Source organism: Paralichthys olivaceus, chromosome 8 (assembly GCF_024713975.1).
Source record: "Paralichthys olivaceus isolate ysfri-2021 chromosome 8, ASM2471397v2, whole genome shotgun sequence".
In the NCBI taxonomy this organism is placed as follows: domain Eukaryota; kingdom Metazoa; phylum Chordata; class Actinopteri; order Pleuronectiformes; family Paralichthyidae; genus Paralichthys; species Paralichthys olivaceus.
In genome coordinates, this window is record NC_091100.1 from 20,394,778 (window position 1) to 20,419,382 (window position 24,605).

Genomic DNA, 24,605 nt, shown 5'->3' on the forward strand with positions numbered 1-24,605 from the left:
AGGTCTCAGGTCCCTTGGTTGCCAAAACTTTCAGGACCCACATTCGCCCCACACCAGTAGATAGATAGAAATTAACTGAATACAATTTGAAAACAACTTATATTTAAAGCTCACAGGCGCCTCAGGTCAACCACGAGTATTGCACGAGTAAACTATTATTATATAATTCAATTATGTTTATCATTTTTATACGGGCTTGTTTTTCTCAGGATGCTGGAGGGGGCAGCGCCCCGTATTGACCAGCCGCCACTGTACTGCACTATACACTATTATAAATTGTACTGTCTGTGATGCATTATACTGCTCACACGTTCAGTCAGTCTAATCTTTCAAACTGTATTTTGGCTCATTCTTTATTTGACTGGGTTTCATATTTATTGTTCTCGCTGTTTCTATCACTATAAATCACAACTCTACATTATATTATTTATGACATTGCTTTTATTGTTGTATTTTTAAAGGGCATTTGCAAAGAGGCAACAGCAGCTCACAGCCATGAAAGTCATTCAGAGGAACTGTGCTGCCTACCTCAAACTGAGGAACTGGCAGTGGTGGAGGCTCTTCACAAAGGTCAGCTACTTATTCATGTAGTCTAACAATATCATAGTACACCCTGGTATGTTACTAACGCCTCTTACTTTTCTTTGTTGTATTAAAATGAATTATTTTAGAATTCTTAAATTAAAGACCTCATGTTAAAAATATGTTTTCAATTCTCCAGGTCAAGCCTTTGCTGCAAGTGACCCGACAGGAGGAGGAGATGAGTCTGAAGGAGGATGAGTTGCAGAAAGCCAAAGAAATTGCTGTAAAGGTTGAATCTGAGCTAAAGGAGATCACCTTGAAACACACATCGGTAAAAGATGACGCAGACACATTTTTGTTTTTCACTGAATGTCACAGACATCTAGAGCAGTTTCAAAGTAACAATTCATGAGGTTGCTAAATACAAGCATAAGATTTAAGTACTGTGAGTTGAATCTGCTGATAATGAAGCTGAAGCAAATCTCCACCCGTCTATGTGCTCCAGGTGTTGGAGGAGAGAAATGCACTGCAGGAGCAGCTCCAGGCAGAGACGGAGTTGTATGCTGAGGCTGAGGAGATGAGGGTTCGTCTGGCAGCTAAGAAGCAGGAGTTGGAAGAGATCCTCCATGAGATGGAGGCGAGGTTGGACGAAGAGGAAGAACGTGCTCAGGCGCTGCTTGTGGACAAGAAGAAAATGCAACAGCAGATGCAGGTGTGCACATTCTTGCTTTTTGTTCCCCATTTGTTGTTGCTTTTTTGTTCATGTTATCAAGAAGCTATTCAATTTATTTCCATGTTTAGCTGTGCACAATGCAGTGAGTGAGTGTGAGACTCTTTCATGTAGGAATTGGAGGAACATCTGGAAGAGGAGGAGGACGCACGTCAAAAGCTGCAGCTGGAGAAGGTAACCTACGAGGGAAAGATCAAAAAGCTGGATGACGATATTCTAGTCATGGAGGACCAGAACAACAAGCTGCTGAAGGTAAGAACTGCAAAACAGCATTTATCCAAGAGGCCTGGATATTGGTCAGTCAATAACCAAGTGACCTGTGTTAGAAGAAGGCAAATTTAGCAAATAAATGATGTTTTGTAGGAGCGGAAGCTGATGGAGGAGAGAATTGCAGATTTCAGCTCCAATCTGGCTGAGGAGGAGGAGAAGTCAAAGAACCTCACCAAGCTCAAAAATAAACACGAGTCCATGATCTCTGAATTAGAGGGTAATCATCCTTAATAAACCATTACTGATGTGACAACTGGAGCAGTGCTTGTTCTACAAAATGTAGATTTATGCTAATTGTTACCCCTCCCCCATACTAATAGTCCGCTTGAAGAAAGAAGAAAAGGGTCGCCAGGAGCTGGACAAGGCTAAGCGGAAGTTGGAGGCAGAGTCGAATGACCTACAAGAGCAGATAGCTGACCTGCAGGCTCAGATCGCTGACCTCAAAGCTCAGCTCGCCAAGAAGGAGGAGGAGTTACAGAACGCCTTAGCCAGGTAAAGTCCTTAGATGTTACAAATATATATATACGCATTAATCTAAGTTAATCACCAGTACTCTGGACCCTATAAAGCCAAGTACTTCTCCTGTATCTCACAGCAACTATAAACCTCTAATATACTCACTAGTTTCTCCCTCTGCACTTATTTTCCTTCTCAGGTTAGAAGATGAGACAGCCCAGAAGAACAACGCACTGAAGAAGATCAGAGAGCTGGAGGGACACATCTCCGACCTGCAGGAGGACCTCGACTCTGAGCGGGCAGCCAGGAACAAGGCAGAGAAGATCAAACGAGACCTCGGGGAGGAGTTGGAGGCACTCAAGTCTGAGCTGGAGGACACCTTGGACACCACCGCCACTCAGCAAGAACTAAGGTTAATCACACAAAACTAAAATATCCATTATTTGGATTGCTCATGTGGTTAGAGGTGAAAAAGTTCATATTTGTTAAGTAAACATCTGCATTATCCATCCATCTGTTGTGCAGAGCCAAACGTGAACAGGAGGTGACGCTGCTGAAGAGAGCCATCGAGGACGAGAACCGAACCCATGAGGCCCAGGTCCATGAGATGAGACAGAAACACACCCAGGCTGTGGAGGAGCTCACGGAGCAGCTGGAGCAGTCCAAGAGAGTAGGCCTGCATTCTGTCACATAGTCTGATCACTTAGGGGCCAATGAGCTTGTTTATTTCGCTTGATAGAGTTTCTATTAGGAAAAAGTGTTGTTTTCTTTCTAGTCTCAACAATACTGATCTTCTACTTTCTCAGGTGAAGTCAAACCTGGAGAAGGCCAAACAAGCTTTGGAGAAGGAGACATCAGACTTAACGGTGGAGGTGCGCTCACTGACCCAGGCCAAACAAGACGGGGAGCACAAGAGGAAGAAGTTGGAGGGTCAGGTGACGGATCTGCAGTCACGCTTCAGTGACAGTGAGAAGCAGAAGGCTGAGCTGGGAGAGCGCTGCTCCAAGATCACTGTGAGTTATTAGTTACCTCACAAATGTACAGAGAAATAAAATATTCTTTTATGTATAAATGTTACAGAAACGTTATCTTTATCTTCATGCAGGTTGAACTGGAGAGTGTGACCAACATATTGAATGAGGCAGAAGGCAAGAACATCAAGCTGAGCAAAGATGTTTCAAGCTTATCCTCCCAACTCCAAGACTCACAGGTAACTGGACTTCAAGCAGAATTACAGCTATATTGTATAATCTATACAGTTTACATGTAATATTTCCTGTGATACTTAAACACTCTAAACTAAAATGTCATTCAGTACTATGCATACCTCTGCCAAGCCCCAAAAGTACCATTAAATTCAATCATGTCACACTAAATTCCAGTCGGATTTGTATCCATCAAGATCCGTGAATTATTCTCTCGGAAAATGGTGACAATGTTAAAAATGTCATAAATTTTACAATGTTAAAGAAAGTGAAGAAAAATCCTGCATCCTCTCCAAAATATAATGGGCTCCTGGGGGCAGGTAGGAAAAAATAACCTCCTTGCCAGAGGTAATAATACTTTTTGACATGTTGAACTAAAAGCATTGACCTTGGAACTTGTGTATTGCTGCAGGAGCTGCTGGCCGAGGAGACGCGTCAGAAGCTGCAGTTCTCCACAAAGCTTCGGCAAATGGAAGACGACAAGAACAGTTTGCAGGAGCAGCTTGAGGAGGAGATGGAGGCCAAGAGGAACGTGGATCGACACGTGTCGACCCTCAACATCCAGGTCAGAGCTCAAACCAGGGCTCATTACTGAACAGATGATTTAGTCTTAGAACATGAACTATTCAAAAGACAAATTCACTGCTAAGTAACCTGAAAACACTAACACAAGATTCCTCTTTTATTGTCAGTGACCTAACAGTCTTAGTCTGCCCACAGCTGTCAGATGCAAAGAAGAAGCTTGAGGAAATGACAGGAAACGTTGAGCTGCTTGAAGAGGGCAAGAAACGTCTGCAGAGAGACTTGGAGGCAGCCAACACCCAGTTTGAGGAGAAGGCCTCTGCGTTTGACAAGCTGGAGAAGACCAAAAACCGTCTGCAGCAGGAGCTGGAGGACACGCTGATGGACCTGGACAACCAGAGGCAGAACGTGTCCAACCTGGAGAAGAAGCAGAAGAAGTTTGACCAGGTCAGATAAACCAGAATACTGAGGTTCTGGATTATTACGGGAAAAGTAAAAATTGATTACAGATTATAAAGTACAACCACCATAGTTATAAGTTATTGTAAGTACTTCTGATAAATGCCACATAATACAATAATATGCTGGTGCGTTTTAGGGAAAATAGGAAACTAATCTTTTGTTGAAAGTTGTTAACACTTCAAGGATTTTATAATAAGCTGTTAGTTATATGCAAGGATAACTTAAAGAAAAAAAAAATATAGTGTGGATTGAATCTCTGCTATGTATATCCACTTATCTATGGTTATCTGTCCTCCAGATGCTGGCTGAGGAGAAGAGCATCTCCAGTAAGTATGCAGATGAGAGAGACCGGGCTGAAGCTGAGGCCAGAGAGAAGGAGACCAAAGCTCTGTCCCTGGCCAGAGCTCTGGATGAGGCCCAGGACTCCAGAGAGGAGCTGGAGAGAGCCAACAAGCTCCTGAAGGCAGAGATGGAGGACCTGATCAGCTCCAAGGATGATGTGGGAAAAAGTGTAAGTGAGCGAGTCACTTGATTCATCAGTAGATCCAGTGGTTTCACTGGTATAACTTGTTTATTATAAACAGGCCACAGCATTGCAGTTGATTTAAAATGTGTTCAATGGCAGGTCCACGAGCTGGAGAAGTCCAAACGAGGACTGGAGGCCCAGGTGGAGGAGATGAAGACTCAGCTGGAGGAGCTGGAGGACGAGCTGCAGGCGGCAGAGGACGCCAAGCTGCGTCTGGAGGTCAACATGCAGGCGCTGAAGGCCCAGTTCGAGAGAGACCTCCTGGGACGTGATGAGATGGGAGAGGAGAAGAAGAGGCAGCTTGTCAAGCAGGTAAAAAAGCATTCAAATGTATTATAATCCTACCTGAAAAATACAATATGATTCACCCTTCGAGAACATTGCACCAGCTGCATCAGAAGTAAGCGATGATACACAATGATCACAGGTTCGTGAGCTGGAGACAGAGCTGGAGGATGAACGTAAACAGAGGACCCTGGCGGCAGCAGCCAAGAAGAAGCTGGAGACAGACATAAAAGATCTGGAGGGACATATTGAGACAGCCAATAAGGGACGAGACGAGGCCATCAAGCAGCTCCGCAAGCTTCAGGTGAGACTGAAGGGTGGGAATAAATCCAGCAGCAGTTTTAATATAAAGACTGTATTTTAGGTTTAATTTTGTATTTTTTGGATGCACATTGTTGTTCATCTTTTCCTTCTATTTCTAAGCTTGTACATTTGTTTCTTTTTTTAACACAAATAAGTGAGAGGACTTAGGCTGGGTGATTAAAACAATACCAATAATTATCGCAATATCACTTTCATTAATAGCAATATAACAAAAGTTCAATATAACGATATATTGCTTATGCATTGTGTAAGTACAGTGACGACATATAACACATAATCAACCTATGGTAGAACTATGGTAGATTAGAATCAATCTTGTTGGGCTTGTGTGAAGACCGAAACAGACCTTTTGCATCCGAAAATCTGAGATTGTGGAACACACACACAAACATCCTATTCCTTGGTTGTTGTTTGCTTTAGGTGAATACACTTTTTAAAGCTTTATAAAATATCTAATGTCTGGATATTTGCTCATTGTTTTGTCTGGTTCGAAAAAAACTCTTTGCAACCCACATTCTTAACCAGTGTGAAATCTGCTTTTCTAAGATTGTACCCTGGTGCAGGTTTGTGCTTCAAATGATGACAGCACCAACTAACTAAGTGCATGTTCAAATACTATGGTCCAAAATATGGCGCTGGTGTAGATTTTTATATCTATTTATAAGAGCTCTCAGAACACGAGGTATCAGCCATTAGATTTATAAAATGTAAATAAATCACAGTCTGATTCTCAATGTCTCTACTCTCCATGCTTCTTTCTGTCTCTATTTCTGCTCCTCTTCCTCCCTCCAGGGCCAGACGAAAGACTTCCAGAGGGAGCTGGACGATGCCCGTGCTGCCAGGGAGGAGGTGCTGACCACCGCAAAGGAGAGCGAGAAGAAGGCCAAGAGTCTTGAGGCTGAACTCATGCAGCTGCAGGAGGTAACACAATGTATTCCTAACAAGGCAGAAACTTGTTTGTGAGCAGATTTGGATGTGAAATAATAACTTTGTCACTTATCTGTTTCTAGGAACTGGCTGCGGCAGAGAGGGGGAGGAAGCAGGCGGAAGCCGAGAGAGACGAGCTGTCCGACGAGCTGGCCAGCAACTCCTCTGGAAAGTGGGTGGCGAGTTCATTAGAGTGTGTAAAGTGAAACTAGGAAAGAAAATGTGATTAGATTTGATTTCCACTGTGGCTGCTGTGTTCAGGTCAGCCTTGGCAGATGAGAAGCGTCGTCTGGAAGCAAAGATCTCCCAGCTGGAGGAGGAGCTGGAGGAGGAGCAGAGCAACATGGAGATCCTCAACGACAGGCTGAGGAAGAGCACGCAGCAGGTGACCCGACCGCTGCAGCTACATGAGTCTTTATAAGTCTCATTAAGTCTATACACCTCTTCCATTTCCCCTGTATCATGCTAACAGCGTGTTCCCTCCACAGGTGGATCAGCTGAACAACGAGCTGCAGACAGAGCGCACTGCCTCCCAGAAGAACGAGAGCGCTCGGCAGCAAATGGAGCGCCAGAACAAGGAGCTGAAGACCAAGCTCCAGGAAATGGAGAACCAGGTCAAGTCCAAGTTCAAGTCCTCCATCACTTCCTTGGAGGCTAAAGTGGCACAGCTGGAGGAGCAGCTGGAGCAGGAGAACAGGTTAGAGACACACACAGGTTTACCACAACTTTTGTGGTAGTCTGTCCTGTAGTTTTTTGCTAGTCTTGATAACTAACAAACAAACAAACATGCAAACCAACTAACCAGCAAATGGGCTGGGGTGCAGAGGTAAATAAAGTATGTTGATTTGGGGGTAGGTGGCGCAATGTCCACTTAAATCTATCTCAAAGTAAAACAAGGAATTAGGTTTCTGATTATCTAACAAAAACATTGCACTTGCACTCCTTTATTAATGTTTTGGTTTTAATTTCTCATATTTAAAAAAAATAAAATGTTCATTCCCCAATCACTGTGAACTCTGGAATCTCTCAGGGATAAGCAGGCCTCGGCCAAGAGTATCCGTCAGAAGGACAAGAAGCTCAAGGACCTGATAATGCAGGTGGAAGATGAAAGAAAACAGGGAGAGCAGTACAAAGACCAGGTACCATGGCTTTACTCACTCAGTCATATGTCTTCAATCCACGGACAAGTACATGTGTCCAGCACCTGTGTATAGTTTGGTGAAGTGACCCATGAGCGAGTAGTAAGCCTGAATATTTAACCTATTCGCTCACTAGGCGGAGAAGGCCAATACTCGCATGAAGCAGCTGAAGAGGCAGTTAGAGGAATCGGAGGAGGAGTCTCAGCGCGCTACGGCCGCCCGCAGGAAGCTGCAGAGGGAGCTGGATGAAGCCACCGAGACAAACGACAACATGAGCCGCGAGGTCAACTCCCTCAAGAGCAAACTCAGGTAGGACTAAAGGCCAAGGAGTCTCTGTCTGTTTACTCTGTTTACCAACTTCATTCCTGTGAAGCCACAAGGTGGCACAGATACTGCAAAAGGAAAATGGGTAGATCGTTAAAGGCTCTATATCCTGGGGATGCACCATATACAGCATGCCAATGTGTGAAATACACACTAGAAAACCACTTGGAAACCGTGCAAATGAATTCCCACGTGTGGCTGCAGAGGGCGCTGCTGCTCGGTAAAAGTGACAAAGTGTTGCTTTAAAGCATCAAAGATTGTTTTTTAGTTCAGTGGATTTAGCTTTACTGAGCACAAGCAAAACAATCATGTTCATCTCTATTCCAGAGGCAACCCTGAACCCAAGGAGTAACACAGCAGGTACCTCTGCCCCTAAATGTTCCCCCGTCACCATTTCCACTATAACCTCCCATAACTTTTCATCCCCCATGCTCACTCTTAATGCTGTCATTTCTTTCATTGAGCCTAACTGAGAGAAATATGGCATCAGCTACCACAGATTTACTTCAAAAATGTTTTAAGTTGCACCATTTGGTTTCCATGACACCCATTTCTTGGTGGCCACATTTTTCTCAGTGCTTGGTTTAGCTGCCATAAACCAGACTCATTCTCCTGAGCCAGGAGTTAAATGAGTTACAAAGATAACCAGCGTGCTTAACCTGTAACCAAAGCACAACCTGTAACTTCTGATTTCCTCAATCCTCCATGTAGCTTGCAGCAGGTGGTTCTCAGAATATATTCCCCTCTCTCACTGTGACCATGTTTTTTTCCATCTCTGTCCTGTGTGTGCGTCTCGGTGGTGTTTTAGGCGTGGAAACGAGCCCTCCTTTGGCAGCACACCTCGGCGCATGGGTGGAAGCCGGAGGGTGGTCGAGGATGCCTCAGAGGAGGAGGCCGACTCCCAGGGTGACTTCAATGGAACAAAGTCCGCAGAATAAGGGGACGTCATATCACCAGATATAAGATGTATCTTCCGGGACGAAGTGTGCCACTTAAAACCAAAAAAAACTTCAACTGTCTGACATGCTATCTAGTTCTTCCATATCACTTTAGACGTATAGATATTTTCTCCCATTTCCAGTAGTGTACTGATCTGTCTTCTTGTTTTCGAGCACTTTTTCTTGACAAACCAATCAGGAGGACTTGGTGTCGACTAGGGGAGTTGTTTCGTTGGCTCTGCTAATGTGTGATTTGCAGTTCCTTTTTATTTACACTGTGTTGTACTGCACTGAATGACTTTTTATGCAAGGTTTTGTACACACAAAGTAGGTGCTTCTAATTACCACACTAAGTTGCCAGGAAAAATCTTGTGTCTCTCCACAATAAGTGACCTGAGAAGTTAAAGCAGAGACATAATGTAAATCTTCAGATGTGTAACTATGATCAGCAGCTGTTGTCGTGTTGCCTGTGACTGCTGTTTAAGTGTTTCAGAGCAGCACTGAAGTGGTTCATCAGACTGGATACATAGTCAGATTATATTTCTATACCCAGTCTGCTTCCAATCAGTGCTGCCATTTGTACCCCAATGAACAAATATTTAGGCGTTTCTAAAGTCGCCAATTTATATATTATTTGCACCTCTTCTGTGTCCTTTTATACCAGAAATAGCCAAATATCAAACCAGGTTCAGTAACTTCAACTATAATATCATGAGCCAGATGTGTCAGTATCGGACACTTTGGAGCACTCACATCTTCATCTTTGTCCTTTGTCGTGATTTACTGTACATGATCAATATGCCCCTCATCACTCTGAACTCAGTTCTCTGACATTTGTAATCAACCGATGTTTACATGACACCATTCATATCTATTCATTGTTGAAGCACCTGCACAAGAAATAAAGATATTTAAAAAAAAAAGAAGCTTTGATTTTCTCCTTTTAATGTTTCGGTCCTAACTCCAGAGATCAAACTGAATCCTCACAACAGATTCTCATCTGTTCAGCCAAGTAGAAAAACAACTGCAAACCAACCAACAGGATAAAAGTTGGGTAAAGTACCTCAGGCACATAGTTTTAAATGTAGATAGAGCATAAGCAGTTGCACACACACACAACCAGTACACAGCGGTCATAGATTCAGTCACAGTTAGCTCACAGGGACACTGGAAGTTAGTCAGAATTGGAGGTGCTGAGAGAAACTATGTAATGATGTCATATTAAAATGCAGTGCTGCAGTCCAGCGGCCCAATGTGTGATTTTTATAATAATTTGAACAGCCAATGTTAAACCGGTTTGAGAAAATTTTACACAAACAGAAGAGAGAATTAATTCTCTGTATTTCAAAACGGCATTGAACTAAGGAATTAAGGTTTGGACAGTTCACGCACAGGAAGCAGGTTTATTCTACACTAAAAGTCACGCAAATCACGGGCATGGACACACATGCGAGAATGCTAAGTGAATATCGAGGGTCAAAGTTCACCAAAGTTGAAATCAACGCAAAGCCATGCTGCGATTTGCCTCGTCACAGGAAGGAAATGTTTTATTAGCCATCACACTGGTGAAGATTGGAAGTGATCGGGAAGCGGAGGTTCACCACTGAAACAGTTGCGCATATGTGACCACGCCCCAGCGTTGTCAGTATGGCATTCTATTTGTGCATCAGATAAACAAGAACACAATGTTCTTAAACAAAATCAGATATGACTGAAATACAAATGGGTGGACATGTTACCTGAGAAAATAAAATTTTTTTTTTTGTTTTGTCAAACTATTTGTCCTTTGGTGGTAACTGCCCTTTACTAGAAGTGGTGTAGTGACCTTTCAGCACCCCCGTACTTCCAGCATCCTTGTCGGCTGCTGTTAGTTTGAAGAAGGTTCAACAGCAAAGAGGAGCAGAAACTACATTTCTCATACGTATGAAGTAAATTCCCACACATAGGCTACAGTGTAGTATACAGTGAGGACTTCTGTATGTGCGTTATATTTAGATATGTACTGAAATATCTGTTTGATAAGCTGCTGGATGGCAGTCATGAGAATAACCAATTAACCAGAAACATTTCAGGGAAAGATGTCACATTAAAACTGTAAGTCACTATTGTCCCATTAACAACATCTCTTACTAAAAAGGCAAGAAAAATGGTCTCCAATATAGGCTCTATATATCTACACAAATATAGTATGAGCTGTGCTTTCTTTCACTTGTTAAAATCTATTATTGCTTTGTATCTTTGCCTTGTTCACAACATATATCCCTCAATGGCAGACAGGAGGTCTCACTCTAGAAAATTGTTACTTTACATTCAGTAGTGCACTTACACCAAGCTAAAGTATTCAGTCAAAACATCTTGGTAAAACGTTCTTGCTAAGAGGAGATCATCAAGCTGCAGAATGATGAATCTTATCTCAGAAAACCTAAACCTAATCTTCACATTTAGAAACCCTGCATACCAGAAGAAAACTAGTTAAGAAAAAAACAAGTTTGTGCAATGTCAGGAAGGAGGTGACAGTGAGATGTGAAATTGCTTAAAGGAAAGGGACATTTTCTCACTTCTACATGCCCTGTCGCCTTAGGGATAGATTCATCTCTACAAACAGATTCTGCATGTGAATATGATCATCCATTATAGAAGTTAATAATTAAAATATGACAGTAGCACGAGACCTACAAACTGAAGAGGTAACTAAACAATGAAGGCAGCAAAGGCTCAAACCTCAATGTTTGGCAGTAACTAATTCATCCTCATTCTCAATAAAAAACATTTTCATGACGATGGAAAATGGAGGGAAAAAAAATACTTCATCCTTCTTTTAACCAAGTCTTGCTCATCCACACCATTCTTTGTGAGTTACATGTCAAATCATGACATTTCAGATTAAAACTACATTACTCAAACCCCTAGTTGCAATAATATAGAACAAAAACTAGTTTATGGCATTAGACCTCATCACTTAACCCTTTAATGTTTCTTTTTTCCCTATTTTAATCACAGCTTTGGTTTGGACTTGGTCATAAACAGAATATTTGTTCATTTGAAAGGTTTTATGAAAGACACTGGGTTTTTGGTCCCTATACCTGCATAACACCTAATATAACTTGCTCTAATTTGGTTCCCTACTTCAATGAATCAATGGGCAAATGCAACATCCATCTGGGAGCTGTAACGTCCCAAAAGCCCTGATGCGCTTGATCCATCATTGACAGCAAATCTGTTGTCACAGAGGTTTTGTTTCAGATGCTGCCCATCACCGTGTCAAAGATATGGTAGAAGGTCGAGTATGATCAGCAGCGTTCCTTGATTTAATGCAGGCTGTAGCACTGCTTCCTGTGACAGATATGGTGCGACACTAGTCTGAGGCAGCAGGAGTCCATGTGCTGATTATGTGGGGCATGGAGCGAGGACAGTGGCTTTATGTTCAAATAGTTCAGCTGACACGTGGCAACAAGGGAAGACAGCTCACTTCAGAGTCCCACTGCTGTAGTTTATTAAAGGGTGGGTGTTATTGAGGCTGCTGGAGGAGGGTGGAGGCTCATCTTCTTTTTGTCTCATAGCAGGATCTTGACTCCTCCCTGTGGAGACTGGGCCCCCTGGGAGGACCCTCTTGGAGGAGCTGGTCCAAACTCTAACCGCTTCACTAAACTGGAAGACAATATACACACTTATTAACAAACCCTCAGTTAAAAAGGGAAACTACTTATTACTAATATGATATATATTGGTAGTATCAAAAAGTCACATACAAAGTTAATGATTAAGTAAAATGATAATGTAAAAATGTAAACAATGCTCTGTATCCAAATCAGGGCAGAGATCAATTGGACTAAGACGAGTCAGATCAGATTCTGGGATTACTTGTGTGGAGATTTTGTCGTTTACAACCACAAACTAGAGAGAGGGACAGAACGTGTCAAAGTAGTGTATGTGATTTAAGAGATGAGTGGAGTGTTGGAACCAGACAGGGACGCCAAGGCGGCCACAGCAGAGGAAACTCCATTTATCAGGATGGATGCACATTATAGGTACACTTAAAAAATAAACCTGTACTCATCAGATGTTATTAGGACACATTTTCCATAAAGTGCAAAATACAGTGATATTAATTTTTAGGTCAAATCGCCTACCCCTACTGGACCTGTGCAGGACTCTGACTATTTGTCATACAAACCTTTCATTTGTCACTTCTAACGTGAAGATTCAGGGAACTCTAACTCTGACAGCAGAACAAGAAAAGATCCCCAGGTTTTTCCCTTTATCATCACACAATCACATCTTGCATGAGGTTCACACATACAGTTAGGTCTGAAGAATACAGTAGACATAGAGTCTTCAACCTATAAAATGAAAACATGAAAAGCACCGCTGCACAGTAGTAACATTAATTTCAGAACTGGACCTATAATAGCTTCTAATCAAACATTAACACTTGTACCAATGGGTAGGTGCAAACTACATGACAGATACTCTTTAACCCCCCAAAATTACCTATGTATTCTATGTAACCTATTCTATGTAATTATTGAGACAACAACACAAACATAAGTTCTTCATTTGGTTACACTTTAGACTTTGCCACTGTCTTTTTCCTCACCTGTCGTACTGAGGAGGGGGGCTCATGCTGGCAGTTTGGACCTCGGGCCTTGCTTCTACACCTGAAGGACTAGCAGGACCGGCGGGAAGGGCCGGTCTGCTGACAGATGTGTCGTACACAAAGTCTCGACAGGATGCCAACTTGGACTCTAGATTCTGGCAGGGATTTCAAAAAGCATTTTTTAGCCAGCTCATACATGCAAAACCCAAAACTGTATTCATACTATTCATGAAAACACAGATCTATGAAATAGTTATAATAGTACTCACTCCAACTTTTCTCAGCAGCTCCCCCACAATGTTGAGGGCAGATATTCTAGCAGATGTCGTAAGGGGAGTCCCTGTTAGACCATCGCCTAAAAAAAACCCAATGTGAGCAGATAAATACAACAGAGTTGGTGTATTTACTTAGTGAAGTTCTTAAAATGTTCTAGTCACCTCGTCGGATACTGGACGCAGGGGGCGTGGCAAATGAGCTGAGAGGTTTGGAGGGTGTGACAGGGAAGGATGGATTTCCAGCCGAGGGGCACGGCAGATCTGTTCGATCTGCATCTTTGCCGAGGCTGCTGGACGGACGTCTTTCCTTGTGACGAACAGCCAGCTCTTGACGGAGATCTGCCACAAACAGAGAAACAGACTGCGAGTCAGCGTTTCAGCAATGACTGAGAATCCCGTGCCATGTGTTAAAAAGAATGGTTTCCTTACATTCCATTAAATGAACAAATAATTCTTGAAACTGTGTGAAATGTGTGATCCGTTAGGTTACATCAGCTTCATATTAATACAGTACATTTAAAAATCTGAACTAAAATCTGCATTTGAATAATAATGATGAGGCATTTATCACCAAGCAAATATCAAGGACATCTATTGTCTATTGTTAAAAAATTGTGGAACAAGAACACCAAAAGAAAGAAACAAACCAAAAATATAATTATCCTTAAAAACTAAAAATACCAATTGAGAATATGCCTAGTAAAATAATTCCTGCTGACAAGCAGAAGCAAAAGATTACACTATCAAGTCACTGACTGACTCTGTCACCAATTAAACATGTTCAGTCAACTAGAACATATCTTATAATGGTTGACTAGTGTACACTATGGCAAATTTGCTGCCAAGATGATCAGCAGTTCCCAGCCACTGATCCGGAACAACAAGCAAAGAGCACCTGACAGCCAGCTGTTGGCTTTGTGGGTGGGCAGCTAATATAGACTTTAAATGCAGAAATGATATTCATTGTGATGGACAACTACACATAAGCAAGTTCATTTTCATTCCACAGTTAGATTAATGGAAAAAAACAGACACCTGCAAAAAGGAAAAACACAATTCAAATCTGTCAAGTGCTGCATAACTCACTACTGAACTCAAATTAGCTAAAATGTGTGAAAACAGTGGTAGAGTCCTTTAAGACAGATTAGATATGAGAAAACAACTGCACATTATATCAGGAAAAGAGAAAACAGGATAGTCTTCACTATCAAAATTCACTGAGTCGGGTGTAAGCCAGTTTATCAAGGAATCAGCTGTTCTTGTAAACCTGAGAAGCTGCAGTGAGTGTACATTTCTGTGTCTACCTCTGGCTTCATCCTTGAGCCTCTGAACAGACTCGAGCAGGTTTTCCTTTTCATCCAGCTCACTTTCAAGAAAGGCATTCCTTTCAATGACATGGTTCATTCGCTGCTCAAAGTCCTCCAGGGACATGATGGTAGCCCTGGAACAAACAGAGAGGAAAGGCCAGTAAAAGTTAACAATGTTGGATTTATTATGTATATAATAAAATATAATTAAGACATGCATTGAACTCCAGATAATATCCTGAAATCATCCAGTGGGGCTGTATGTGAGAACGCAAATGTCTAAGTCCGATTTTCCTACCGGCCTGCTAGTAAAAAGTGGATGCCTGAATGAGCCCATGTAAGAACACAGCAGGAGTTTATCCAGAGGATTCACTGCGAGCAAGTGGGTTTGTCGATTATCTCTCTACACGCGATGTACACGAAAGTAATTTAAAAAAACTTGGGATGTAAAAGAGGAGACGCAGACAACAATGTCAACTTGGAAAGACAACCAGACTTGTGAGCTTTTGGTGATATGGGCAGAGGCTGTTGGTGATGTGCTGTAATGCAAAAAACATGCAAATTCACTGTGGATTTAATGTTTCGTCTTGCCTCCTGCTCCACCCCATTCCCTGTTCTCCGGAGATGTTTCTGTTGTTGTGAACACATCTGACTGCAGAATCTCCTGCTGCGTTATGTGAAAGGCAAACTCGTCCGAAAGTCTGTACGCCATTGTCTTGACATTTTCCAGGGTGTAAACATTTGAAAACAGCTGCAGTGGCATGAGATTTCTTAAGACACTGACCTTTTGGTCCTCTCCAGGTCATCATTGGACTGCTCCAGCTCTCTGATGTATTTCTGCAGGTGATCTTTTACTGCTGTGGTTTCTGCCAGATCTTCCTCCAGGGTTGAGATGTGCCTCAAAGCGTCAGAATGCTGGGCATCAAATTTGTCCTGCAATCATCAGTCACACAAATTAAGTGACAATGACAGTGCCATTTTTTCTGTGTCATGGCAAATCATTAGCAATTTTTTTTAAGACATTAACTGAGGCATTAAAATCCCACTGAATATTCCATCTAGTCCCCAACAATCTTTAAGCAATCAGCACAATCCTGAATTAACTTCTCCTATTAACGTTCATCCTCCCAATGGACCACTGAACAAAAATAGCAGTCAGCTGTTTATAGCTAGGCAGCAATTTTCCTAATGGCAGTAGCAGCGATAGGCTGCACTGTTATTGAATAGGAGTTGTCTTTTTGTGTGCTTCTGTCAGAGAAAGGTGCAGTATCATGTTTGTCAGTCATCACTAACTGGAGCCTCAGAGAGCTGGCTCTGTTCAGGCTGGAGTCTATTTATAACTGAGCTGCTCAACCTTTATGTTCTCCAGTTCCATGCGGAGTCGGTTGTTGTTTAGAAGCAGATCCTTGTTTCGGCCCTCACACTGCTTCAGCTCCGTTTCCAGCTCTGCTTCATAGTCTCGACTCATCTGCTGAAACTCCTGCAGCTCCTCCTGAGCTTCGTCAGCCCTGATGATCAAACAACATTAGACTCACTACTGTTCCGATGCTATACGACACACAGCCATAACAGATCGTTGGATTATTCAAGGTACCTGGTGGATGAGTGTGCTTTGTTATTGTTACCTTTGCTGGTGTCTCTGTGCCTGCTCCTTCCAGAAGCCCAGCTCCTCTTCTAAGGATGAGAACTTGTGTGTTGTTGGCTCTACCATGTCTGCTCTGAGTCAGGATGATGGGGACGGGATACCTAGCAACATAATGAATCTTTAAAAAGCCTTACTTGCCATAACACCATGTACAGCTTTACAATTCAAAGCACCAAATTGTTGCTGTCAGCAAATGCTAACTATGTTAGCAAATATAATTCACCGCCGCCATGCATTTGGTCACTAAATACAAAGGCTGGGACGACTGATAGCAAAACAAAAATGCTTATTTAAAGCGTGTGATACAGTGGAAAGCCGGAAAGTGGAGGTATTGCTACTTTTAAAGCTAATAGCGGTGCTGGAAACCACACATAACTTTAGCGAATACCTCCATACCCTGTGTGCAGCTAAGCTAACGTGCTAGCGAAGCGACGCAGCCAGGATGTGCTATCAACAGCGTTCAAGAGAAAACCAGCAGACTCACCTGCATAGACGGAGGCTTAGCACTAAAACATGCTAATGCGAATAGATAGAAATTAGAAATAATAGCAATTTTCCGTGTGGAGCAACAAACGTATAATGACTTGTTCAACTAATCTGTGATTATGCTCCGACCGGTTACGAACAAGCACGACTCGCCAATCAAATACAAACCTAGGTTCGGTTCTCGGACGCCATTGGACGCCACAGGCGACGTCACGTAAAAATGATCCAATCATACTGCTGAACGAGGCGGAGCCATCATCCCTGCTCTCCTGTTGATGATCTGAAGTGTTGCAAGAGGACAGTGTCTGGTGTTCAGTGGAGGCAAGAGGACAGTGTCTGGTGATCAGTGGAGGCAAGAGGACAGTGTCTGGTGTTCAGTGGAGGCAAGAGGACAGTGTCTGGTGATCAGTGGAGGCAAGAGGACAGTGTCTGGTGTCCAGTGGAGGCAAGAGGACAGTGTCTGGTGATCAGTGGAGGCAAGAGGACAGTGTCTGGTGTCCAGTGGAGGCAAGAGGACAGTGTCTGGTGATCAGTGGAGGCAAGAGAACAGTGTCTGGTGTTCAGTGGAGGCAAGAGGACAGTGTCTGGTGTTCAGTGGAGGCAAGAGGTCTGGAAGTGTCAAATAAGCGCTTCTAATATGTCCTCCCCCTGATTTACAGACACAGAGGAGCATGTCAGAAACATTTTATACAGCAATCCGATACAAAGGAAATCCTCAGTGCACCAGTGACATTATTTGCCTCATGTTATGTTGCATGGATGTGGATTTTGTATTTATGAAAAAGAGAACGAAATGGAATCACATTTCAGAATGGCCCTCAGAGAGCCCAAACCCCTGCAGAGGCCCAACAGTCCCTTTATGAAACCACATTTAAATTCACTAGATCTGGATTTGTATTTAGCTCAGCATCAAATTGCACAAATGCATAAATATCAGCCCCCTAAACATGCCTGATTTTTCTAAGATCAAGATCAATTCATTTTTTTAATCTACAGTAATGTCCCAATGTTGAAGAAAGTGAAAAAAAAATTCCTGGCAAAATTAAATGGGTTTTTGTGGCAATTCTTAATTTTTGTATAATCTTGCTGACAGACCGATGCAGACAGAAACAAACATTTTTGTAGGAGGTGAAAAATTGTCTGTACTGCACACATAATTGGGAATGGCTGATGACACTGGTTGAAAACCATGGGGATATATTGGAGCAAAGATGGAGAAACACTGAATACATGTTGATCAGGTGTGAATGTACGATTGTAGGTTTTACATTCCTTAAGGCCTTGAAAGTTCATCTCATCGTCCCCATTAAAACATTTTTTTAAACATATACTACTGTTATTATGTGTATTATATGGATGGATATATATCAGTAAGCCTGGTAATGTAATGAAACACCCCATAACTATTTAATTGAAAAAAAAATCTTTATTTGTATATGGACCCTTATGCAACAGGGTTAGTAACCACTGTTGTTTCTGTTACATTTACATATAAATAATCACAGTCCTAACAAATGCTCTCCAGGGGTTCTAACAAATTGAAAGGCGATCTTGGATGGATCAAGTTCACCAGTCACTACATGTTTTTATTTTCCTCCTAAACTACAAACACACGTAAACCAAGTGCTCAGAAACTTTGTCTGTTGGCCAAAACTACTGGATTTAAAATATTTTTCCCATGGATTCCCCTTGTGTAGGTTAAACACCACCAGCAGTTCAGACAGATTAAAATCAAATTTTACCATGAGGCAGAGGAAGATGGCTTTTGCAGCTGAAAAATAAATTTGAGTCCAAGGAATGTGGCTTACACTGTAAATAATGACTCGAAGGCATTTAAGATCCTGAGATAAGTAACATTTAGCAAAGAAAAATATTGCAGGAATTTCATTTCAGATAAAAAAGGGTTGCCTCAGACGTGAGCAACTTTCCCAACTATTCAGATGAAAGATACATGACGTGGATGCACTGGGACACATCGTCTGGGGTTGCCTGGGGTCATCTAGTTTTCTGGTCTTTCAACATCATACACCCTCCTTGGGGACCCAGCCAGGGTTGATCAGAACCCAGCATGTGCCCCAGCAGCATTTACCCACAGATCCACCCTCTTGATCCAAAGCCACCTGGTGGCCTTCTCTGCTGCCTCAGATACAGATTTTATGGTTCTCCTTTTCTCCTTCCCAGACCCACCAGAGTCCACTTCCTGCCTGTCCGTACCTGGATGTCTGTGATGTCCATTTTTGGGTCACTGGATTCTCTGTACTGCAAGGTACATGTCCGTAACACATTCACATACATTAAAAATATGACACCTAAGAGATAAACGAAATGTCTTTTGGCCAAAACTACTAAATGTGTTTTATGGATTACACTTATGTAGGTTAAAACACCACCAGCAGTTCAGATTAAATTTTACCAGAGAGCCCAGAAAGAAGGCTTTTGCAGCTGAGAAATTATTTCCAAGGAAAATAGATTTTTACAGTATATAAAGACTGGAAGGAAGTTCAGATCCTGAGAAAAGTAACGTATAGCAAAGTAAAACATTAAAACACAGGAATTTCATTTCAGAAAAAAGGGTTATCTCAGACCTGAGTAATCTGTCATCAGGACTGTACATTATTAAAAATATGACATCTAGGTCAAAGAAAGGTCTCTTGGCCAAAACTACAAAATATGTTTCCTCCTATGGATTATACTTTTGTAGGTTAAAACACGACCAGCAGTTCAGATTAAAGTAAGTGCACAAGTTTAACTCCTGCTTCTTCTTCTCCATCGCAGCAGGGCTCATCCTCATCAGATCAGTTACTGAGCAACAAGGCAGAGAGGTTGGAAGGAAAATAGATTAAATTAACTCCACAAAATAAGCAAATGATCTCACTGATGTTAGCCTGCATCATGCTGCTGAATTCACATGGACAAAACTGAAAAATGTGCTCCCTCACCTTTAGAATCATGCTTCAGCCGTAGTAGTGTTCTTGTTATCCTTGCGTGCACACGACTTCCCGCACGTCCTCTTACCGTCTAAAACGTCAGTCTTTACCTGACCCAGAGTTCTCAGCAGGCACATGGTGTCAAACCCCTCGTCACCTGCCTCTTGCAATAACTCGAGAACCTGTAAATAAAAAAGTTTTTGTGACGCAACATTTCTTAACCACGGCCCTGGTCCCACATTATCAGCGCTGTGACCCACCTGCAGACACTTAAAGGATTTGAGTTCACTCAGGTTCTCCTGCAGGAACAGCAGATAGATACTGAGGTCGTTGTAGAAGGGCGTGACCACGCCCAAAGCACCAAACCCAGGCAGCATCTCATAAGGCCGGAGGAAGCTGGAGCTCTGGCGTGCCGGTCCCAGTGCAGCGTACACCACCAGCGGAGTGAGAAGCACGTACACCACCAGGTTGATGTAGCTGAGTAGCCTGAAGACGCCCACTGCTACGAGCTTGCACTGGACAGCGGCCGGCACCATGCTGTTGTTCTTCAGCACTCCTGTCCGCAGGTCACAGGGGAACTCGTCGGTGAAGGAGACCAGTTGGATGTAGTAGCCGAGGTAAAGGCAGGCCATCAGGAGGATCAGCAGGGTCAGGCCCCGGCAGACCAGGTACTTGACCACGAGGCCGTGAGAGAAGCGCTTGGTCTTCAGATACTGCTCCACCAAAGGGTATTTGAAGCAGGCCTCAGTCAGATCCAAAGCACTGCTGCTGAATTAAGGTACATGGACATTCAGAGAGAAATTAAACCAGTTCACCTGTTTAGAAATAAATATAATGCAATGTATCAGAGAAGAGTAACACATAATAATAATATAATCGTCTGAAGGGAACACAGCAAGAAACAAACATTTGATTCAAATAACAGCTGGGATCAAACTGCACATGTTAAGTTTTACAGAGAAAATATTTCTCAGTCTCCGATGGATCTTTTTATCTAAATGCTTTAGATTGTCTTTCTAGATCTATTATTTGCAGAGATATCTTGGAAATTGTGTTTTCTCTACCATGTTTTTGTCGACATTTGACCAATGAGCTCCAAAAAGCAGTTTTCAAACATGAACTCTGGTGAATGTCTACACAATTGGGTCCGGGTCTGCCCCTATCACCAAAAACTCTTGAATCTTGTTGTCTCTCTAAGATGACATCTTTGTCTGCTTCCTCTACATGTATGACACCACTTTTTCATCCTAGAGTATTTGTATTACTTTAGCGTCAATCACATGTTAGAAATGTCATGAACATGCCTAATCGCTCACAGTGAATCCTCTGGATAATCTCAGGTAGTATCCTCGGCTCACTATGACAATATGTAGAGTTTTTACAAGGGTGCAGGCAGGAGAAACTCCAGAGAATGTCCGCAGCATCTTATTTGGACATTTGCATTCTCTCTGAAAGCAGTTAAAGTCATCTTTTTACAAAATCCTAAAATATATTCCAACCGCGTCTTGTGAAAATCCATCCATGCATTGTTGAGTTACACACTCACATGGGGTGATAAAGTCTAAGAGGGAAGGTGACGTTTACCTCTGGGTCTCCTCTTGCACTTCCTTGCTGGATGCCAGATTCTTTGCCAGTCTGATGGCCCGGTTGTAAAAGCGATCAAGCTCCTCCATGATGAAGTTGAGGTCAGAAGAGAGGTGCGGAGCCGCAGTGAAACGCCACAACAGGGCCGGGATGTACATGAGGATGGCCAGTAGGAGCAGGATGTATGGAAAGAACTGAGTCCGTCACAGAGAGAGGCGAAACAGAGGACAGGAACAACATGTTAAAGATGACGAAGACTAAAGTCCAACTTTCACTTCTGGAAACTGTTGATTTGAATTCAACCAAAATATATGTATTTTTTAATGAATTGAAAAGGGTGTGTTTATAGTTTCAAGTCTGACTCAATTGTCAAGGGGCTAAGAGATGACACAGCTGATGCCTTCATTGGAGATATTCATGTACCTTTTTGAATTGATTAATAGTATTAATTCTTTATAGTATTAAGGCTTTAAACAAAAATATCAATTTCCACATTATCAAATATCATCACTCATCATTCTCCCTGGCTGACATGACGCCCGTACCTTGTGCAGCCAAAGTGGAGAAGTGTCAGCCTGTTGCTGCACTGCAGCCCAACAGAAAGAGTCCACGTATGCGGCCTGTCTCCAGGAGAAGTTAGTGGGAGCGAAGCAGCTGATCTGTGTACCTGGAGGAGGAAAGGCAAGAATCGGTCAGAGCTGATGGGCTTTATGGTGATTCAGCAAAAAGAAACGAACACTGCAACAGTTGTCTGTCGCCCCTCTTCTGCTCTATTGGATTAATTAGTTGCTGGGTTATTTTCAGCATACTTTGTGTCAGTAATTACACCATGCCCCAGTATGGTGGGGGTACAATAGCAAATTCATTCAGGCATGTAGAATTCACAAATGACCCAGACAGTCAACATTATATTGTCTGTAAAAATCTGATTTTAGCAAAGCGGCTGTCATGTTATAATGTCACAGACTGATGCTGTAAACAAACTGAGCTCATCCTCGCAACAGTGATTTCATTTTTCATTAATCAAATATAGTCTTACTGTCACTTCTTACTGGGACAGTCAGGGAGACAGTAAATATATATTTAACAACAACGCCTGAGCTTTTTCCACAATGACAAGTCAAAATGTCTGCAGTGAAAACAGCCAATTCACACCTCATATCTCATATCTCATATCTCCCTCTTCCTCTGTGTATCTCACCGTCTGAAATTGACATAATGCATTTAACAGGAACGTCTGTCAGTTCTCTCAGGGGCTTACAGTGCAATGGATCCACCTTGCAGTCTTAGAAGTCTTAGCAGGACTGACAGTACTGTACTTAGCAGATAATTATAACAACAGCACACTGTGGCCATTATGAGCTGTAAAGGTTACGTAGATTAGTTAGACATGGTGACTGAGCCGAGCTTGTGTTCACACAATAGGGGGCATCATGAAGCCAAACCTGAGCACATCACCTCCTGCTTGTTTGTGTGAGATATTCATTCATATCATGATTTCATCAAATGAAGATAAAATAAAACTTTAATAAAGAATAAAAAAGACAATAGAGTAAACATTTTAAAAAATGTGATTAAAGTATACGTACACAATATGCATCTTTCATGGAGATATTGGAAATATACTTGAGTAGTGCAGTGACACAGGATGATAACATGAGGATGTAAACTGTATTTGTGCATTAGTATAAGGAGATATTAAAATATAACATATCCATGTATATATATATATATAAATCACAATAAGAGGCACACATGTTGAATACTACAATATAATGTGATGTAAATGGTATACACATGTAGACTAATATAATATAATATGAAATAATTGGCATAAGCATGTGGAATAGTAATTAAGACATAATTACTATATGTTAGATCACACACTCATTTGCACACTTACAACTATTATTATTTCCCACTGTTGAGTTATTTTATAATATTGTGAGGTCTCGACCTTACGAAGTACCTGAAGATAACGTATGGTGCGATTTGACGCTAATAATCATTTGAAATTGAAATTTCATTGAAGCATCCCCCTCTGCATCATCCTCAGCTGCAGCAGCAGCATATGACTGGGGCGTGAATAAAGCAAAAGGGTGGAGACATGAACCACACCTTCTCCCGCCTCTTTCTTTCTCGTCCAGCTCATTGACTGCATGTGTTTGTGTAGCTGCATAAATCTCACTGTGCCTCAGCCACCGCTGCGTCTAACTTTCAATTAAAAGCAAAGACAAAGAGACAAAGGAGCTCCTCCATGATCTGTGCACCGATCGTGGCGAAGAGGAGGCTCACTCATTCAGCAACTCACCCACTGACACCTCCTGAGCGAAGGCGAGCGAGATGAGGAACAGAGGCAGCCCCACCACCAGCACCGTCACTATTTTGTCCACCGCCAGCTCCGCACGCAGCCCCTTGTACTTGGCCTCCGTGGACTGGTCCTTCAGCAAAAAGTCGGAGAACACGTACTCCGTCGCTACGTGGGCAATCGCCATGACGGAGAGGAGCAGAAACCGCCGGTGCAACAAATGGAGGAGTCCGTCAGTGTTTTTAAGAGCCTGGGGCGAGCTGATGGAAGAGCTTCCCCGTGGTGGAGCAGTGAGAATAAGGTCTGAACCACCGAGGTGTTATTGTTCACAGGTCTCCATTCATCACCACAGACCTGCCGCTGTCCCGTCACTGGAGCCCCCTCATCACAGGGCGGGCTGGCTGCCGGCCACCAGGGGGCGCTGCGGGGCCACAAGGTGCACCTGCCACAACTGAGCCGCACTTGTTTGTCATGAGGGCAGTGCAATAATGAAATAAAAACCAAATAGAGAAAGCCTGATATAAAAAAAAAAGTCAAATACAAAACTAGAAACTGAACACAAAGATGTAAGCAGTGTAACACTCGAGGATGATAATGTGCTGACTGTAAACTGCATAGGAATATGTATGTATAAGTTATTGCACATTTTCCAGAGGTGAGTGAGAAAACCAAAGTGCAAACAGGCAGGTTCACATCCGTGTGTGCTCATTTTATCATGTGTGGAATAATAAAAAGTTGTAAAAAGAAACCAGCTGTCAAGCAGTGGCTTAAAGAATAAAATATAGAGAAACATATGTTTAGATATGAGTATCCAAGTATGGAAAATTATTATTACAATACAGAAAT

At 42.4% G+C, this 24,605-nt stretch overlaps 3 protein-coding genes across 7 annotated transcripts in view; 1 reads left to right on the forward strand and 2 right to left on the reverse strand.

The window, feature by feature from the left end:
- The window catches only part of myh11a (myosin, heavy chain 11a, smooth muscle), a 31,451-nt gene extending 21,895 nt beyond the window's left edge, over positions 1-9,556 (forward strand). For 3 of the 4 annotated variants that reach the window (XM_069530474.1, XM_069530475.1, XM_069530477.1), the window contains 22 exons: positions 462-570; positions 722-853; positions 1,028-1,234; positions 1,367-1,504; positions 1,616-1,739; positions 1,843-2,014; positions 2,178-2,390; positions 2,504-2,648; positions 2,785-2,991; positions 3,084-3,188; positions 3,596-3,748; positions 3,904-4,152; positions 4,466-4,678; positions 4,793-5,005; positions 5,121-5,282; positions 6,095-6,223; positions 6,313-6,401; positions 6,491-6,614; positions 6,718-6,926; positions 7,260-7,368; positions 7,505-7,677; positions 8,501-9,556. In XM_069530474.1, the coding sequence (XP_069386575.1) occupies positions 462-570; positions 722-853; positions 1,028-1,234; positions 1,367-1,504; positions 1,616-1,739; positions 1,843-2,014; positions 2,178-2,390; positions 2,504-2,648; positions 2,785-2,991; positions 3,084-3,188; positions 3,596-3,748; positions 3,904-4,152; positions 4,466-4,678; positions 4,793-5,005; positions 5,121-5,282; positions 6,095-6,223; positions 6,313-6,401; positions 6,491-6,614; positions 6,718-6,926; positions 7,260-7,368; positions 7,505-7,677; positions 8,501-8,630 (3,505 nt within the window). In that variant the 3' untranslated portion in view covers positions 8,631-9,556. Of the gene's footprint in view, positions 1-461; positions 571-721; positions 854-1,027; positions 1,235-1,366; positions 1,505-1,615; positions 1,740-1,842; positions 2,015-2,177; positions 2,391-2,503; positions 2,649-2,784; positions 2,992-3,083; positions 3,189-3,595; positions 3,749-3,903; positions 4,153-4,465; positions 4,679-4,792; positions 5,006-5,120; positions 5,283-6,094; positions 6,224-6,312; positions 6,402-6,490; positions 6,615-6,717; positions 6,927-7,259; positions 7,369-7,504; positions 7,678-8,019; positions 8,053-8,500 lie in introns of all 4 variants that reach the window. The other variant, XM_069530476.1, reaches the window with a different exon arrangement.
- A 2-nt stretch (positions 9,557-9,558) lies between these two features.
- On the reverse strand, positions 9,559-17,125 carry LOC109627534 (nuclear distribution protein nudE homolog 1). Its single transcript, XM_020084092.2, has 9 exons — positions 16,939-17,125; positions 16,435-16,555; positions 16,164-16,317; positions 15,594-15,742; positions 14,807-14,943; positions 13,665-13,841; positions 13,497-13,582; positions 13,228-13,382; positions 9,559-12,278 (listed from the first exon to the last, which is right to left on the reverse strand). The coding sequence occupies exons 2-9, from the start codon at positions 16,518-16,520 to the stop codon at positions 12,185-12,187; spliced, it is 1,038 nt and encodes a 345-aa protein (XP_019939651.1). The 5' UTR covers positions 16,521-16,555; positions 16,939-17,125; the 3' UTR covers positions 9,559-12,184.
- Positions 17,126-19,610: 2,485 nt separating this feature from the next.
- Positions 19,611-24,079, reverse strand: LOC109627524 (pannexin-1). Of its 2 annotated transcripts, none has more exons than XM_020084073.2 (6): positions 23,763-24,079; positions 21,997-22,118; positions 21,452-21,645; positions 20,128-20,632; positions 19,880-20,049; positions 19,611-19,742 (listed from the first exon to the last, which is right to left on the reverse strand). In XM_020084073.2, the coding sequence occupies exons 1-5, from the start codon at positions 23,944-23,946 to the stop codon at positions 19,888-19,890; spliced, it is 1,167 nt and encodes a 388-aa protein (XP_019939632.1). In that variant the 5' UTR covers positions 23,947-24,079; the 3' UTR covers positions 19,611-19,742; positions 19,880-19,887. The 2 variants fall into 2 exon arrangements, with proteins under 2 accessions (XP_019939632.1, XP_019939630.1); XM_020084071.2 differs by having other exon boundaries at positions 20,128-20,635.
- Between the last annotated feature and the right edge of the window lie 526 nt (positions 24,080-24,605).

Coding starts and splice junctions, on each gene's coding strand:
- LOC109627524 (XM_020084071.2), bottom strand. CDS start 23,946: ATGGCGATTGCCCACGTAGCGACGGAGTACGTGTTCTCCGACTTTTTG. Junction 22,119..23,762: donor CGCTCAGGAGGTGTCAGTGG/GTGAGTTGCTGA, acceptor TTCCTCCTCCAG/GTACACAGATCAGCTGCTTC. Junction 21,646..21,996: donor CTCCACTTTGGCTGCACAAG/GTACGGGCGTCA, acceptor TGACGGACTCAG/TTCTTTCCATACATCCTGCT.
- LOC109627534 (XM_020084092.2), bottom strand. CDS start 16,520: ATGGTAGAGCCAACAACACACAAGTTCTCATCCTTAGAAGAGGAGCTG. Junction 15,743..16,163: donor TGGAACTGGAGAACATAAAG/GTTGAGCAGCTC, acceptor TGATGATTGCAG/GACAAATTTGATGCCCAGCA. Junction 13,383..13,496: donor AGCTGCTGAGAAAAGTTGGA/GTGAGTACTATT, acceptor AATCCCTGCCAG/AATCTAGAGTCCAAGTTGGC.